This window comes from Coenobita brevimanus, chromosome 105 (assembly GCF_032717465.1).
Source record: "Coenobita brevimanus isolate Jiangsu-jjx chromosome 105, ASM3271746v2, whole genome shotgun sequence".
Taxonomy (NCBI): Eukaryota; Metazoa; Arthropoda; class Malacostraca; order Decapoda; family Coenobitidae; genus Coenobita; species Coenobita brevimanus.
The window spans coordinates 8,458,568-8,475,316 of NC_137058.1; the positions used below are offsets into that span (position 1 = coordinate 8,458,568).

The 16,749-nt window shown below is 42.4% G+C and overlaps 1 protein-coding gene across 1 annotated transcript in view; it reads left to right on the forward strand.

Moving 5' to 3' along the window:
- The window catches only part of LOC145416348 (nucleolar protein 11), a 395,109-nt gene that overhangs the window by 339,494 nt on the left and 38,866 nt on the right, over positions 1 to 16,749 (forward strand). Inside the window, exon 10 of the mRNA XM_080285346.1 lies at positions 1,763 to 1,957. Within this exon, the coding sequence (XP_080141472.1) occupies positions 1,763 to 1,957 (195 nt within the window). The remainder of the gene's footprint in view (positions 1 to 1,762; positions 1,958 to 16,749) is intronic.

The following is a 16,749-nucleotide window of genomic DNA, read 5'->3' on the forward strand; positions in this document are numbered from 1 at the left end:
AAAATGGACAAACGGTTTTGGATACGCAAATATTTAATAAGGAAGACTAACTGATTACCAGTATATTTAAGAACACATTTTAAAACGCTATGAAATAATGGGGTCAGGCATTGGATTTATATGATACTGGAATGTTATGAGTAACTGGGGGAGTGATAAGGTAACCCTGTCAACACCGAGTAGGACCACCCACCACCTTTGCTTTCACCCTGTTCCAGGTGCCCTACAATAACATGTGGTATAGTGACGCTAGTGAATGTTTTACTAGAGGGTGTTTTAGCCTGTCTTACCCTGCAGAGTTAAAGGCTACATTCAAACTGATGTATTATAATTTGCTATTTCACTGCATATCTGATTGAATAACATTCAGAAAATAAGGTCTTACTCTATACTGATCATTAAATGCTTATGTGCAATATCGTTACACTATAAATATCTCTATTATATGGCGCAGTGGACAGTATTGTAATGCACACTTCATGGTGATAATAAAGACGTGTTTATGAGCATTGATGGAAAACGCACACACACACACTGAATCTACCAACACTACAGGAGAGAAGGAAAAGAGGTGACATGATAATGCTATATAAGTGCATATCAGGAAAGGAAAAAATAGACATAAATGATTACTTAACATATGGAGAAGCATCAGCAAGAGGACACTGCAAAAAACTGCATAAGAAGAGAGGTGATAAAGACGTAAGGAAATTCAGTTTCCCAAACAGAGCAATTGATCAATGGAATGCACTACCGAATGAAATAGTGTGTGCCAAAACAATTCACAAATTTAAGGATATGTACGATAAATATGGTCTAAGACACGGGACAATACGAGCTTGACTCATTCCTGTAAAGATACAATTAGGTAAGAACAATTAGGTAAGGTAAGAACACACACACACACACACACACACACACACACACACACACACACACACACACACACACACACACACACTATCCACCCCGGGCAGAGCCGTCGACCCCGGGTCCATCTCCCTCTCCCCATGGCCCCACCACAACGTGTGACGGCCAGCTACCTCCCCCCCCACACACACACACACACCACCGACCACTACAAACATCTTATAGCTTCCAACTGTTTAATGTTACACACTGACTGGATACAACCGTCAAAATGATAAATTGTATGATTACATACCTCCCTGTCATATGAATATACAGTATTACGATTTTATATTACCCTGCGTTCGGATCGTGGTGTATAAATAACCATACTATAGAGTAAAATATTGTGTAATGTGTTTTGATTCGTTATCATAACAAAACCATTATTTCCCAAGACAAATGGATGATGGAAGAGTGGTTGAGACAATGCGAGAAGGCCCTTGGATGTGGGGAGGGTTGAGGGTAGACGAATGAATGAGAACGAGGGAGGGGGAGGGCTGAAACTGGGGGTGCGGTGGTGCCACATATACCAACCTGCTCGTTGAGCCAGTCGCTTGACTTTTGCTGGCGACTGTACATCACTGGATGGGTTGGGATAATTTTGTTGAACTTAAATAGCCTTGACATGCTTCCTCACACCTCAAAGGGGGTAAAGTGGGATGGCTGTACATGTTTTTTTTCTGGCTTTGCAAAGCAGCTGTGGAGTCTGCATGATGAGTCAGTGATTCAGGGCTTACAGGTTGGAAGGGTTTATATGCTTCGGACTTCAGTAGTGTAGCCTTGGGCAATTATGCCTTGAAGAGAGTAAATTAGAATGGGTGTTACCATTTTTCTCTCTTTCTTTGCAAAGTGTGGGTGGAGTAAGAGAAGTGTCCAGGATGAATCAGGGCGTGAGCTGTCAACCCCTGACCAGATGCCGTCACTATGTCAGGTGGCTCAGTGGCTGGGACTGATCCTGGATGTCAACTACCATCAGCTGATCATGTCTTCAGAGTTCAGTGTGCACAACCTGTTACTCTCTTGCTTTGAGCATACTACAGAGATGGTGAGTTTAAGCCCTTCAATAGCTACAGTGGTATCTTTTATGCCCCAGGTCTGTGTCATATGTTGCTTTTTTATTTTTATATTTGCTGGTAATATTTACAACACTACATATATATTAGTACTTGAAAGCCTCATTGATATGCATAAAGCTGATTTGCCAGTTTCCTAAGGTTGCCACACTAGAATTATGGAAAAAGCAGTGATAGTTTTTAACACCTCCCTGACATGTAATGAGGACCACCTGCAGCGTATTATTGCTATCTCTGGACAGTATTATGCAGTTTAGGAAAGAGCCCCTTAGTTGTGAGATAGTTGATGAAGTCTAAATTTAGCCTGTATAGTTCTAAAAATCTCACATTATCAGAATGAAATCAGGGGGAGATAGCAAGAGTGAAATTGAAAGTACAGCACATAACCAGATTGTTCTTACAATCTTTTCTTTACAAGATCTGTACCTTCCTTGAGTGCGTTTGTTATTTCAGAGGTCCTGCATCCTACTTCTAGAACTGCTGCTTTTACTATTCTTTTGAAGTTTTCATTCCTTTGCTCTATGTTGATATCTGCTCTCAGCAACTATAATTACAGTATTTACTCTGAACTAACAAACTAAACTCTGCCGTGTTTTCTCACACAGCTTTAAGTTTTGGCTGTTTCCTGTGGATCAGCCTTTCCTTCTTTTCTGAAACATAGTTTTACAGTACTTCTCACCAATTTGTGACCGCTTCCTACTCTTGCACTGTTGTTTGCCTAATGTTTTTTTGCTGTAATGTCATGTAATTTGTCAGTTAGGATGAAATCTATTTCATTCTTTGTGTCATTACTTGGCCTCTTTCATTGTCTCTTTTAACCGTTAAATGCTGGGCTCTTTGTAAGATGGTAGTTCTCTCAGTATGGGCGTTTTTCCAAAATAGCCTGTTTTTAAACTTTAATATCTCGGAAACTATGGCAGTTAGGGAAACAAATTAAATACCTTATTACTCAACAACTTTTCTTCTTGATAATGGAAGTATCCCCTGGTCTTTAGGTCATCACATCAGTGAGTAATGACTTGAGGAAGAGTATTTTTCTCAGAAGCAGGATGTATTCGCACATGTGGGTGCAGCTCCGATTATAGCTTTACTCTCAGCCTGATAACTTCTCCATTACTAGATAGACCAGACACAGTGGCATCCAAGGCATGCCCTATGGCACTATTACAGAGTCCTTTCCAGGTATCCTTGGAAAGAGGCTCGGCAGGGGTGGATGAGGCAAAAGTCCATGTGAGGAAGGGATGGAATCGGATGAGAAGGGTTAAGAAAACATTGTCTTACACCTGGCAAAGTCACAGAGACGACTGAGGTATGCTTCCCTCAGCAGGCGGGAGTCTCTCCCTAGCTTTTGGTGATGGAATCAACTGCAGGCCACTTCAAATTGTGCCGCAAAAACAATTGTGGTTCCTTCCGACATCCGGTGGCCTCCCGCCATGTCTTTTGCATTGGTCCATACCGACACCCGGTGTTTAGGGATTAAAAGATGGTTTTCGTTACCCAGAGACATCTTCTCTGCATGATCCAAAAGTATCTCACATCTTGCATTCTGAATGCTCATGCCAAAATACTGTACCGTACTGCAATCTTCTTGCCTGCATTAAAGTCTCCGCCACAGGTGTACTGGGTTTTGTGCTTTTCATAGCGTCTTTTACATCTTCAGAAAGTATCACTTTCTTTGTCATCCTAAGCCTTTGGGTTGTTAATCACTTTCTTTGTCATCCTGAGCCTTTGGGTTGTAAACATATGGATTAGCTTTGTATAGTGTCTCCTTTCATTATTATTTTTAGACATGTAACTCTTTCATTTATGCCAAAGACTTCTTCAATACTGCCAGTTAGATTCATGTATGCACCCCAAATGTTACACCCCCCTCCTTCCCTTCTTTTTTTCTTTTCTTCACAGTATGTGACTGTCACATTCATTCTTTGCACCCCTTTCTGTGGAGCAGGGGTGGCTTCACTGTGACTGGTTTCTCCATTATTGATGAGAGTTAGAGGGAGTGGCCAGACAGAACTCATCATTGTGATCTTGGAGGTTTGAACCAGTTCCTTCCAGGTCCAGCTCAGCTAGCTTTGGTTTATCTCCATTGATCACATGGATTCACTAGCATCTTTGCCACAGTGAGGCAGTGTTCCCTTGAAGAATATACTTTTAGAACAACAGAGGTTTGATGTAGTCCTCATTAACCCTTTCATTAATAGGTAGATGTCCTTTCTAAGCAAAATAAAATTGTCTGGAGGTAGCCTGAGTGCCAGCAGTCTCCTACATAAGTAAGGCTTAGAAATATCAAGGTACAGTATTGTTTGATGATGGTTTTTCTGTAAAATGAAACTAGTCAGTCATTAAAAAATTGTGCCAACAACACTTTGAGATACAGTACTCAGCATACCTCCCATTGCATGATTAGAAGAAAAAAATGCTCAAGGAAAGGCTGGAGAAAGAACAAAATGTCTGGAGAAACACAAAGCTGTATTTTTGTATAAGAGATTGTGCAAAGTTATGGTGATAGGTATATAGGGAGGGAGGGAGGTAGGTCCCACCAGTGTTGATAATGTGGATATTGCAGAGAATCGATACCACCAGTGTGTGTTATCATAGAGGATCATAGATTACTGCTGCTGTCAATATAAAATCGTGAAGCATTGGATAGCATGGAGATTGTGTATTTTCGAGGCACATCTTTTCTCTGTCTCCCTGTATCTTGTATTGTAAGTGAGGTGGTGCAGAAACACTTGAAGGTTAAGGGGTTTTATTGTGACCCAGTTATTTATTTCATGTGATGGACAGAGTAACATGACCAGGATTGTCAGAGTGACAGCTAATCTTATTCTCCCCAGTCCCCTACTTCTTCTCTGCTCCATCTCCTTCTCTCATGCCTCCTAGTTTCCTTCTGCGTCTTCTGGCCCCTACACCAGAATATATTACTGCCTTGCTTCTGGTTACCTGACGTGTGTGCGTATATGTGTGTACATAGCATGTAGCATGCTTCTGACACATGAGCTAATTGTGTGTTGACATGCGTCATACATTCTTCGTCATCTGGAAGCCGGGAATGTTTTGTGATTCTCTTCGTGATGCCCCAGACATTATGTATTGTGCAAGTGGTATATATTGTGCTATGATTATATAATACCTATAACTATTACATATTGTACTATGACTATATTAATGCCTATATATCACTTGGCCATGCCAAACTGTCATACCTACGACCTGACTGTATGACAATTACACAATGTGCAGAAATATGGTACAAGTCTATTTATCTTACTTGTTAAATAATTAAGTTAAATACTAATGTAAATACATGGTATACATCATGATATTGTAAGAATTGAATGTAGTAACATAATTGTACACTATAATAGAGATATATATCTATCTTTTCTATATATTGCCAGATGCTTTAATCTCGTAAGAGGTGGCCGCAAATGATTTGCCTCCACGTTGCCCTGTCCCCTGTCATTTCATTGCCCTGCTCCCAGCTCACAGTCCCCTCTCTCATATACCTCTTCACTCTATCCCTCCATCTCATCCTTGGCCTCCCCCTCCCTCTCCCCCTCCGCACCTCACTCACACTCTCCTCATCAGTCTCTCACTCTCCATCCTCACCTCATGGCCAAACCACCTCATTATGTTTCTCCTAATGCATCCTATCACATCCACATCCACACCACAACGCTCCATCACTTCCTCATTTTTCAGTCTGTCTCTCCATGTGACTCCACATTCTCCTTTCATATAACTCATTTCCACTGCTCTCACTCTACTTCTGTCCCTCCAACAATGTCCAAACTTCACTTCCATACGTTAGAGTTGGTATCGTAGTACTGTCATGTAGTAACTTTTTCACTTCCATGCTCACTTCCCTGTTTCTTATCACTGTTTTCAAGGAACCAGCAATCTTTCTTCCTTATTGTACCTTTTCAAGCACTTCACCCTCTAAACTTCCATCCTTACTCATCACGCTACCCAAGTATGTAAATGCACTCACATTTCCCATTTCCTCCTCCTCCAGCCTCACTGTACATTCACTGACTTCACATCTCTCGAAGACCATAACTTTACTCTTCCCTACATTCACCTTTAGATTCCCTTTCATACACACACTCCCACACTCATCCACCAAGCCTTGCAGCTCCCCTTCGTGAAGATGAAGGGGAGCTGCAGTATTATCTGCAAACAACAGTACAGGGAGTTTCCAAACACTGCCCTCTCTTACTAGGGCTTATCCAACATACACTGGCCTAGCTTGTATCCCTTTAATAACCCCATCCATATACAGATTGAACAACCATGGAGACATTACACATCCCTGCTTCAGTCCTACCTTCAAATACAAAAAGTCACTGAGTTCACACTCCACACCACCGCAACCTTAGCACCCTGATGCCTACTCTTCATGGCCTTCAACGGCTTCCCATCCACTCCATGTATTCTTAATACTTTCCACAATCCTTGTCTATCCACCCTGTCATTTGCTTTCTCCAAATCCATGAAGGCTGCATACAACTTCTTTCCCTTCTCTATAAATATGTACGTATATACAGTTCGCTCACCTACTGCGCGAGCTCAGAGTGTGTGAATCGCATTGTGCGCGAGTGACCAAAAATAATAACAAAAAACCTTAAATGTGCAAGTTTACCTCACAAAACACGAGGTAGAGGCAAGGAGTGGCTCAAAAACGCCATTTTTCATGAGTACGTGACCCCCACACACACATACACAACGTGCCAAAAGTGTGGTAGAGGTTTGTGGGGAAGGTGCTTAAGAGGAGTCTACATTAAGATCTCGCCAATAACAACTTCGACAATACCATTTTCGGTAATAACAGTAAGTTAGAATAGATATTCAGTTTCTATAATAATGACAGTTATTTTGTGAATACCAAGTTGTTATACTGCCAGTATGTCCATAACAAGATGAGGAAAGAAACAAACAAGCAAGAAGAGGTGAAGGAAATTGCCGAAGATGTGAGCAGTAGTGAGGAGGAGAGGGAGGATCTTCCCCTCACCACCTCCCCTGACTCACCTGCCGTCGTCCCCTTCTCCTCCACTGCCCCACCTGACTCACCATCTGCCTTTCCCTCCAGCTCCACAGCCCTACCTGACTCACCTGCTTCACCTGGCATACCTGCAACCCCCACCATAATGACCGTTGCTGCATTCTGGAAGAAATGTAACATTCGACAGGCCGTAAATTTCTTTGTCAAAGCCTGGAATAATATGGCACAGGCAACCGTTAAACAAGCATGGTGCAGCCGGGGTGGCGGCGGGGGCACTCTAAGTGTGTTGCCACTCCTTGTAGTACAGCGGATAAGCTAAAAAATTGTGCACTTTTTGAGAAAAGCATGAAATTTCTAACTTAGTGCATACCATAAGATTTTTTTTTTTTTTCAGATGTGGAGGGTGATTTGACCTCTGAAGGCCATGAGAGGTCAAATCCAAGATGGCCACTAGTCCACTGGGTCTAATTTTCAAACATGTTTAATTTTGGTTAGGAGGTGAAGAAGACTGAGATAAGTCGACTTCGAGCTGGACGTTTGGCTGCCAGGGTTCAATCAATGAAGCACTCTTCTACCTTTTCATCCCTACGTGTCAAGTGGGGTTGGTGGAGGATTAGTGCCCCTCCCTGTAAAACAATTAACTCTAAGCCCTTGGCCACCCCGTCTGGGATACATGGCGTCTGGCAATGAATGAATGAATGTTTAATTTTGGAACCAAACAGCGTAGAAAAACATTAAAGGTGTCATTTCCAACTAAGTTGGGGTTGCCCATTCATTTGTTGATGCTTTTGAGAACGCCAGAACCCAGGAACATGCATTTAGATCAAGGTCAAATAATAATACAAAAGAATTAACAGAACAGACCCATGGTGCTAGCCTATTTCAATATTAATAATGAGTAATGATGATGATGATAATTGTAATGATCAAAATCTAACAGTCTCCAGAACAGAAGCACAGTGCAGTACATTTAAGTGCAGCTTTGGCACACTTGCACCGTCCAGTGCACCCTTTCTCACAACGACAGCGGATCACTTCGTGGCACGATTTGGATGCTTCAGGGAGAGTGGTCCAAAGCGGCTGCCACCCAGTTGTTTCCTTTGTCCAGCCCCATTCAGATAGTTCTGTCATCTCTGGATCCAGGACCAATGCCTGGTTCTAACAGTTCACTGGTAGCATGTGCACTTCATGTGCTGCTTGAGTGCTGCCTGGGTTGGAGGAATGTTCTCTAGGGTTCTAGACTTCTGTGTGAAGAGCTGTTTCCTGGCATCATTCACTTTTGTGCACTCTCTGGATTGGTCGTACATCAGCACCACAAATCACTCTAGCAGTAACAGTGATCCTTCACTGACCTCGCTTGGCATGCATAGGAGTTCACTGAAAGCTTATTCATCACTGGGAAAGACTTCCAAGTTTCCCAGGCAGTCTTCTTTCCTCTGCCAGCGAATGCCGATACAGTGTCACACCCGGTGAAAGCGTGAAAAACTGGGAGAGTGAGAGACTGTTGGATTCATTGTGGCAGCCATTTCATGAACAGCTATGTACCGGAAGCTTGATCCAACACCAAAGGCAACCCACAGCTCTTCAGGAGCTATCTTGCTGAATGAAGCCACAGCCAGTACTACCACATCAGTATCAACGGTACGTATGGTCACCTTCTTACACCCCTTCTGCCACATGCAGAAGTAGATGAGTGTCAGCCTCCTCTTGTGAACATTGGGCAAGGCAAGCCAGGGATGACTCAGCAGGAGAGCAGAGAACTCCACATTCATCTGTTGCATACAGTTCCTTGCCCACTGCCAGAGGAAGCTGAACAGCTTTGCATGACAGGAAAGCAGACAATTAGGTTTTGTTCTCATCACATTGAAGGAAGTCCTTCCAGTTCTTTGGCATCACAGTAAAAGGAGCCACCCTTTTCCTGTTGCCCTTTCCCTGCTTCTGTCTGGTTGAGGCTTTCAGGCTGGCAGGTAAGTATACATCCCAGACAAGGTCAGTGCGATTGCTTTTCTCAAGTTGAGTAGAGATATATGGTGCAAACACTCTTTCTTCATACTCTTTAAATGTTCTTTATGTTCCAGGATTTAGCATTTGATCCACAGCTGCACCATCAAGAACTGTTGCATCAGCCATAGGCACACTATTGTTTTCGAGCAGATCTGATTCCAGGCAGCAGAGTAGCTCTTCATTAATCCCAATCCAAATTTTTCCTTCAATTGACAGAGCTAGCAGTGCTGCCTGATTTTCACGGGAGAAGAAATTGTCCATGTCTTCATCTCATGTTTGACAGGAGATGTACAGCCTCGAAAAGAGACCACATTTACTTTTCAGTCTGCAAGCTGTGCCTTCTGTTTTGACTTAATCTTGACTGGTGGCCTACTGAACAGTGGCAACTTGTTCTTTGGAATCATTTGGGTGACAGGTGTTGTGCACTGCGCTAGTCTTTCTGTCACAAACTTGGTGTACTGCTCCTCACAAAGGGTCTCGATCCTTCTCACAGTTTCAGCCACTTGGGTGTCCATGATGTCCCTTGTGTCAGTGACTAGTAGATCTTGACTGTGTTCTAGAAATGGATTCCCCATCTTTTCCAGCACTGTCACAAGGGCCTTAACTTCCTTCAGGAATGCTGCTTGCACTCCAGGTTGGCTGGCCATGGTGATGGTGTCCAGTGTCACTAGTACCATGCTGTTGCTTTATGGCTTGTTGTTCAAACTCTGTAGTGATCCTGAAAATTTTGGGCCCTGCTACCATCCAGCATCTGAGTGCTCCTGGATTGCCTGTCAGTCCAGTAGCCTCACCGGAACCTTTCACCATTGCATTGTTCTGCTCATGTCACTGGTCAAGTGCCATGGCAGAGAACTTGTTGCTGGTTTTTTGCACCACAGAATTTCCATACTTAAATTCTGCCAGGACATCTGGGTGTATTTCAGCAAGAGTCAACATGTCACGGATGTGTACGGGTCATCTGCAGTAGTTTGTGTGATCTAGGGCAAACATCCAGGGCACAATCTGTGTCAGGGATTCCTCGTACAGCTGGAAGTTACCTTCATGAAATGACCTCATGTATCGCAGCAAGAGAAGCTCCGGTGACAGGGTCTTAAGCCAGTAGTCAAAGTGGATCCTGGCCTTTGCTCGCTCTATGCACCACTCCTCAAATGGCAGACTATCAGCTTGCATGGCATCAGTATCATCAGATTCGCATTCTTCATTGTTAGCTTGTTGGAGGGGTATGTAAAGGCTTGCAGCTATGACCTAGTGTGCATGGCGGGTCTTGGTGACCTGGCTAGCATGTATGAAGGAATTTGCTGTCCCGGAACTTGCAATGTCAGCCTGTACCAGGGCATTTGTCCAGCAGCTGTCTTCCAGCCAGTCTCCCAACAACTTCAGCATGGCCATCTCGATGTGTAGACCACCGAACATGATCACAAAGTGATCCTCTCCATGAGCTGCTGGCCAGGTCCACTGGATCTCCTTAGCAAGAGCATATAATGGTTGATCAGCAGCAAGGACAGGACTCTGACCAGGGTTCACATGCTGAACTGCTGCCTTGACAATGTCCATGGAGTGCCATATCATTGCCACTGAGTGTTCATTGTCAAGAAACAGAGAGAATAGTGCAGTGATTGCTGCTGGTGGGATGACACCTTGATGCATGTCAGCATGGTAGGCAGACCATGATATCCCGCCATCCATGGTAGACGTTTTAATAGCTGTCTTGACTTTCCTGTCTTGACTTCTGTGGCAGCTGCAGCAGCCAGGAGGTTAGAAGGTCTCACGGGAGCTTGTACTGCTGGCGCATTGAAGTCCTTTGTCTTGAGGGCAGCTGGTGGCACAATTCTGTAGGCTGATGGCAGAGGTGTCACTGACTTGGTGGAAGAACCCCCCTGACTAATCACTAGTATACCACGATCTTTTCCACCATGTGAGTGAGACGGATGCTGCATGAGTGATATTCCGGTGCCATGAAAGGAATCTTTGGCTGTTGCAGAACTTGGATCGTGATCAATGTTGTCCATAGCTGTTGTTGTGAACAGTCCATAACGCAACTTTGGTGGGCACACTACACCTTCCTCCTTAAAGTGCTGGCAGACTCCATTGGCAATGTCTGATGTGAGTTGCAACAGCCTGTCATAGGAAACACACAATCCCAGATTGAACAGTGTGTCAACCAATGTTCTACTTCGTATAACTGCATGGATCTTGAGGGACAGATAGAGGAGGAGTGGAGTTTCTCAGCTCTGGCTATGACATGCTGAGCGTGGTGAACCCACATTCCGTGCATGCTTCACACTGTTGAACATAATTAATTGGGAGATTGCTAGGGTAGGTTTTGTGGTGGTTGTGTGAGCCAGCTGAGTCTGATGCTTGATGTTTGCCCCATCAAGTATCATGTTAACTAGAGCCAAGAGGGATGGTGGCACTGCCTACTCCTGGCAGTTTGCTTGTAACGATCCATCAAAGGAGAAATCTGAGTCAAAGATCTCTTTACGCACCACCTGTGCTGCTCGCATCAAGTGCATGGCATCACTGTCGTGATGACAGGCCATCATGAGGGCTGGTCCAATGTCCTTCTCAAAACCAGGAAGTGTGTCTCTTCCCTCTGAATGTGCCCTCAGATTAGGAAGTGCAGAAAGCAGTTGCTTTTTCAGTCTGATGGTATGAATCCGTTTCTCTACAGTCAGACCAAGCTGCTCCAGTCTGGACTTGTACAGCTGAGCAATGTCTGTCAGTTTGAACACAGGAGCACTGTCCTCATCACTGTTCATGTCTTCCAAGAATGCCACTAACTCAGCAAAGGCTATGCCATGAAGGCAAAAATCATCCCCCTCATTGCCTTTGGGTGTTGTACAGTGAATGCAGACAGCTGTGAGGGTACTTGGCCTCAATGGCAGTCATGTTTCCTGCTGAAAGTTTGGCCAAAAGAGCAGTATCCTCAAGTTCAAGGGCACACCTTCACACATTTGTGTCAAAGTTGTAGGTTGATGCATTATGCAAGCCAGCAGAACCAGCAGGCTTATCGCAGAAGAAACAAGTAGCTTTGTGGACCGTGGATGTCTGTGAGCAGATCGTGTGTGCACAGTACTTTGTTGTTGTTGTGAGGTACTTTGTTGTTCTGTAGTTAAATCTCCCCAACTTTGTTCATCAAACGCCTTTTTGTTGAATTTTAGCTGACATTTCTTGTGCCACTCAGCCCTGTGTGCCTTCAGAGTGGACTCTATGCCACTCCCATCATCCAGTTGCTCCAGGTTGAGGTCCATTGGCATGTGCTTAAGGGTGTGGAATCTGAGAAGGTCTTCTGCCAGGGATACATAACCACTACCAACAGGCTGTTTCATTGATCTGAATGGACACTGTAATGGTTCACCTTTTACTTCATGACAGAGGACACAAATGTCCCAGTTAGTGGTAGGGGGTGGCTTGGATTGCTTGGCTGTAGAAGGCTGGGTAGGGTCCATCAGGATGTGACGGTTCGACACGGTTGCAATTAAATCACCACAGCAGGATAGAGGACTCTGAAACACAAAAAACACAATTTTGGCACCAACCACCATACCACATTTTAAATCTAGGGTATCTTAAATGAGGTGGATAACCACAACATAGCTAGCTTGGTCATTATTTTGTTGACATAATAGTGGTCTAGCTACAGTTTATAGCCAACTCTGTGAGATAGATTATTAGCTAGTACTTATTTGACCTCACTTTCTAAGCTAGTGGATTAGCTTGCTAGCTGGCTAACCAGCTATAACTACTCTTTAATTGCAAACATTAGCATATGCTTTATGATGCACTTTTTAAAAAATAAAACATCAGTTATATGACATAAATATCAACCTTTTCACCTGAATTCGAAATGAAGACCAATATTACAATTTTGGGAAATAACTTACCACAGTGTTATGACTTGATAGGTTGGTTTTGTTGACACCTGATGCCTGGACTGCAGTGTGCTGCAAATGGTATCCAGGATTTATTTATTAGTAAGGCTGAACAAAACATAGAACTCTACCGATAATATACCCAACTAGCATGGATATAAACAATACATAACTATGCCACATCCCACATCCACCACAAGCAAACACACACACACACACACACACACACACACACACACACACACACACACACACACACACACACACACACACACACACACACACAAGCTAAATACAGTGACACCACTGGGTGTTCATTTACAAATGTCAATTGATTGCTTATTTTTTGGTAAATTTTTACCTAGACCTTGACCTAAATGCATTTCCTTGAATTCTGGCAACCTCAAAAGTATCACCAAATGAATGGGCATCCCCAATTTAGCTGGAATTGACACCCTAAGTGTTTTTCTACACTGTTTGGTTCCAAAATTCAGTGTGTTTGAACATTAGACCCTGTGGACTGCCGGACATCTTGGATTTGACCTCTCACGGTCCTCAGAGGTCAAATCTGACTTCCCTCCACATCTCAAAGTAAACATTATGGCATATACTAACTATTCTAGAAGTTTCATGCTTTTCTCAGAAATTGCACAATTTGTTCTAATATGAGAGCTTATCCGCTGTACTATTGGAATCCCTGTTATGTAAGTCCATCAGGCTTGTTGTCTACTGTTGTTAAGGTGACTGCCCATATTTTTGTTATTGTAGCTATATTTGTAGTACAGTGTCTGAAAAATTTGACCTTTATTATGTCTCTAAGGGCCAAAAAAGGTCCAGGTATGAGGGGGTGCCGCCCATGTGTAATTTTTCCAATAAGATTATGTATTCTCAGTGCACGAATTCACACTGTGCGAGGTCGCGGACCGCCCAATCTCTCGCGCACTGTGCGAGCGAACTTATGTATAAATATATATATATATATACTTATTTTGTGGAGTGGAAGACATACTTTTTTGTCTCAAAATCACCTTCAAATATCTGCATGCGTCCTGGAGGTGAGACTAAGACCTTGGCTCCATTTAGAAGAATCACTTATACAGAGGATCATCTTACTGTTTGGCAGTCAAGTATTTTTTTTTAGTATAAACACCTTTGATTTATTGTAAAAAGTTACATTCTATCTATCTATCTATTGCCAGATGCCATAATCCCGTTAGGGGTGGCCATTTGACTCTGAGTTATTTGTTTTACAGGAAGGGGCACTAACCCTCCACCAACCCACTTGATGACACGTAGGGAGCACGTAATTGTTTGGTTATATGGTTACCACCCAGCGTTGTAAATGGTTTCTTGGCTTACAGGAAACCATTAGGCTTGTCACTCAATGTAAAGCCACCTGTAAAGGAAAGAAAAGCAATAAGAAGTGACAGGAAAGATGGGAGAAACAGGAAGAAAAGTTACATTCACTTGTGTATATACTCAGATTTTACAATTAGAAACACCCAGGCTCAAGAAAAAATTTAGGGTTTGTTTATAACTGGCCATGTGACGGTCTGGGGGTTTAGCGGTATAGCAGTTTAGCAATTTAGCATCGAGCATACACCCTACTTTAGCAGGCTAACATGATCACTGGTGAACTCCCTGTTAACCTTCTGAAATGCAGTCATGATCACTTTGCTTGCCATCCACTTAATAAGTAGTAAAGTTATCATACTGGAGTTGATGGCTAGCATGACATTTGAGTCATTGTAACAGACGTCTGTCTCTCATGGAAATTCAATAACCCTTGTTTGGCTGGCTTCTCTCACTGATATTTTGTTTCATTTGAACAAGAATATAATAGAAGGAAACAGTATTATATTACCATTACTGAAAAATGGGAAAAACAACTGCAACATTAAACAGTACTGTCTGAAATTACAGCTTTTTAGCAGTTTAGCAATTTATTAGTTTAGCACCTAGCGTTCCCCCAACTCTCAGAACATGATCACTTCTGAACCCCTTGCTAACCTTCAGAAAGGCAATAATGATCACTTCACTTGGCATCCAGTTACAAACTAGCAAGGGAATCATATTGGAGATGTTGGCTAGCATGACTTTTGTTGAGTCATTATAACAGACGTCTGTCTCATATGGAAATTCAAAAACCCTTGTTAGGCTGGCATCTCTTACTGATATTTTGTTTCATTCGATACAAGAGCATCATAGAAGGAAGCAGTCTTATATTACTGTTAGTGAAAAATGGGAAAAACTGTTGCAACATTAAATAATACTTCCTAAAATTACAGCATTATTAGCAGTTTAGCAATTTAACAGTTTAGCACCTAGCGATATGGAAATTTGATCACCCATGTTAGGATGGCTTTAGGTACTTTTAGGGTACATAAAATAGTGTAAAAGTTCATTGTAATTGATTTTTGAAAACTTGGTTGTGTTGTCTGTGATTCTAAAATTCAGTACATGCAGGCATTTGAAGACATGCAGGCATTTGTTTTGGAGATATAGTGTATTCCTTCACTTAATGGCCTTTGTATTTTCTTAAATGAATGAAAGAACGGGTTTTATTGAGTTTTGTGTCTTTAAGTTCATTTCACGAAAAATAATACTTATCTCTATATACTGATACATATTTAGTGTACTTTAATAGAGATGAACATCACGTCTCAAATTATTGTACGAAAGGAATCGAACACTTCGGACTTCAAATATAATTTCATAAACAAACCAGTAGTGTTAAGATGGTGTCGTGGTATGGAGTAACATTTTATAAGGAAGGGGTTGTTTGTTTGTTTTCTTGTCTTGTACCCTTCTTTTACATAAAAATAAAGACACCAAACATATATATACAGTACTGAAGAGAGAGTCTAATGTGTTAAGATTGTGTCATGGAATGCAGTAACATTATGTAAGGAAGGGGTTGTGTGTTTTCATGTCTTGTACCCTTCTTTTACTTAAAATTAAAGAAACCAAAGACAGATATACAGTACTGGATAGAGATTCTGAAAGGTGAGTGTGTATTTTAGTGAAAAATACTCATCGAGCAACCTTTCTGTTGTCTTGGTCAAGACATACTTTATTTCTCAGAACATCCCTTCCAGAATTAGGGTGCATCTTTCACACTGCAGCATCTAACATGCCACAAAACACGGTATATATATATATATATATATATATATATATATATATATATATATATACAGTGGGCGCCATAAATACTGGGACCTACCTCTCGTTACATTCACCAGCACTAGTGGGATGGACAATTGTATCTAATAAAAAATGGAAACAAATGGAAAACTTAAAGAAAAACACCCTAGTAACCAGTCATCTCCCCTTTTGCCTGCAGAACAGCTTTAATCCTTCTAGGCATGCTCTCACACAGGTTGATGAAATACTGAAGGTCCATGTCTTGGCACCATACATGCTTGATCACCTCTTGAAGATGTGACAATGATGTCACTTGCTCATCCCTGACTTTAGTTTTCAGGACTTTCCATGCATTTTCAATTGGATTTAAGTCAGGACTTGCCTGGCCATGGCAGAACACGTACGTTGTTGTCCTCAAGGAATTTGGTCACCTTCTTAGCATTATGACAGGGGGCACTGTCATGCATAAATGTTGAGGTGGTATGAATGTTATGAGCATTAAGCATGTGATCACGTAACACCTTGATATAATGATCAGTATTTATTGTAACGTTCTTTGGCAGGAAGAACAAACCCCCCCTATCTAAATTACCACTGCAGCACCCCCAAATCATCACAGAAGCACTGCGCTTCACGGTCTTGATGGTGTAGCGTGGGTCATAGCGGTTTCGCCTAAGAGGTCGCCTTACTCGTAGTCTGTGTGATGTGAGAACATGGAAGATGCTTTCATCGGACC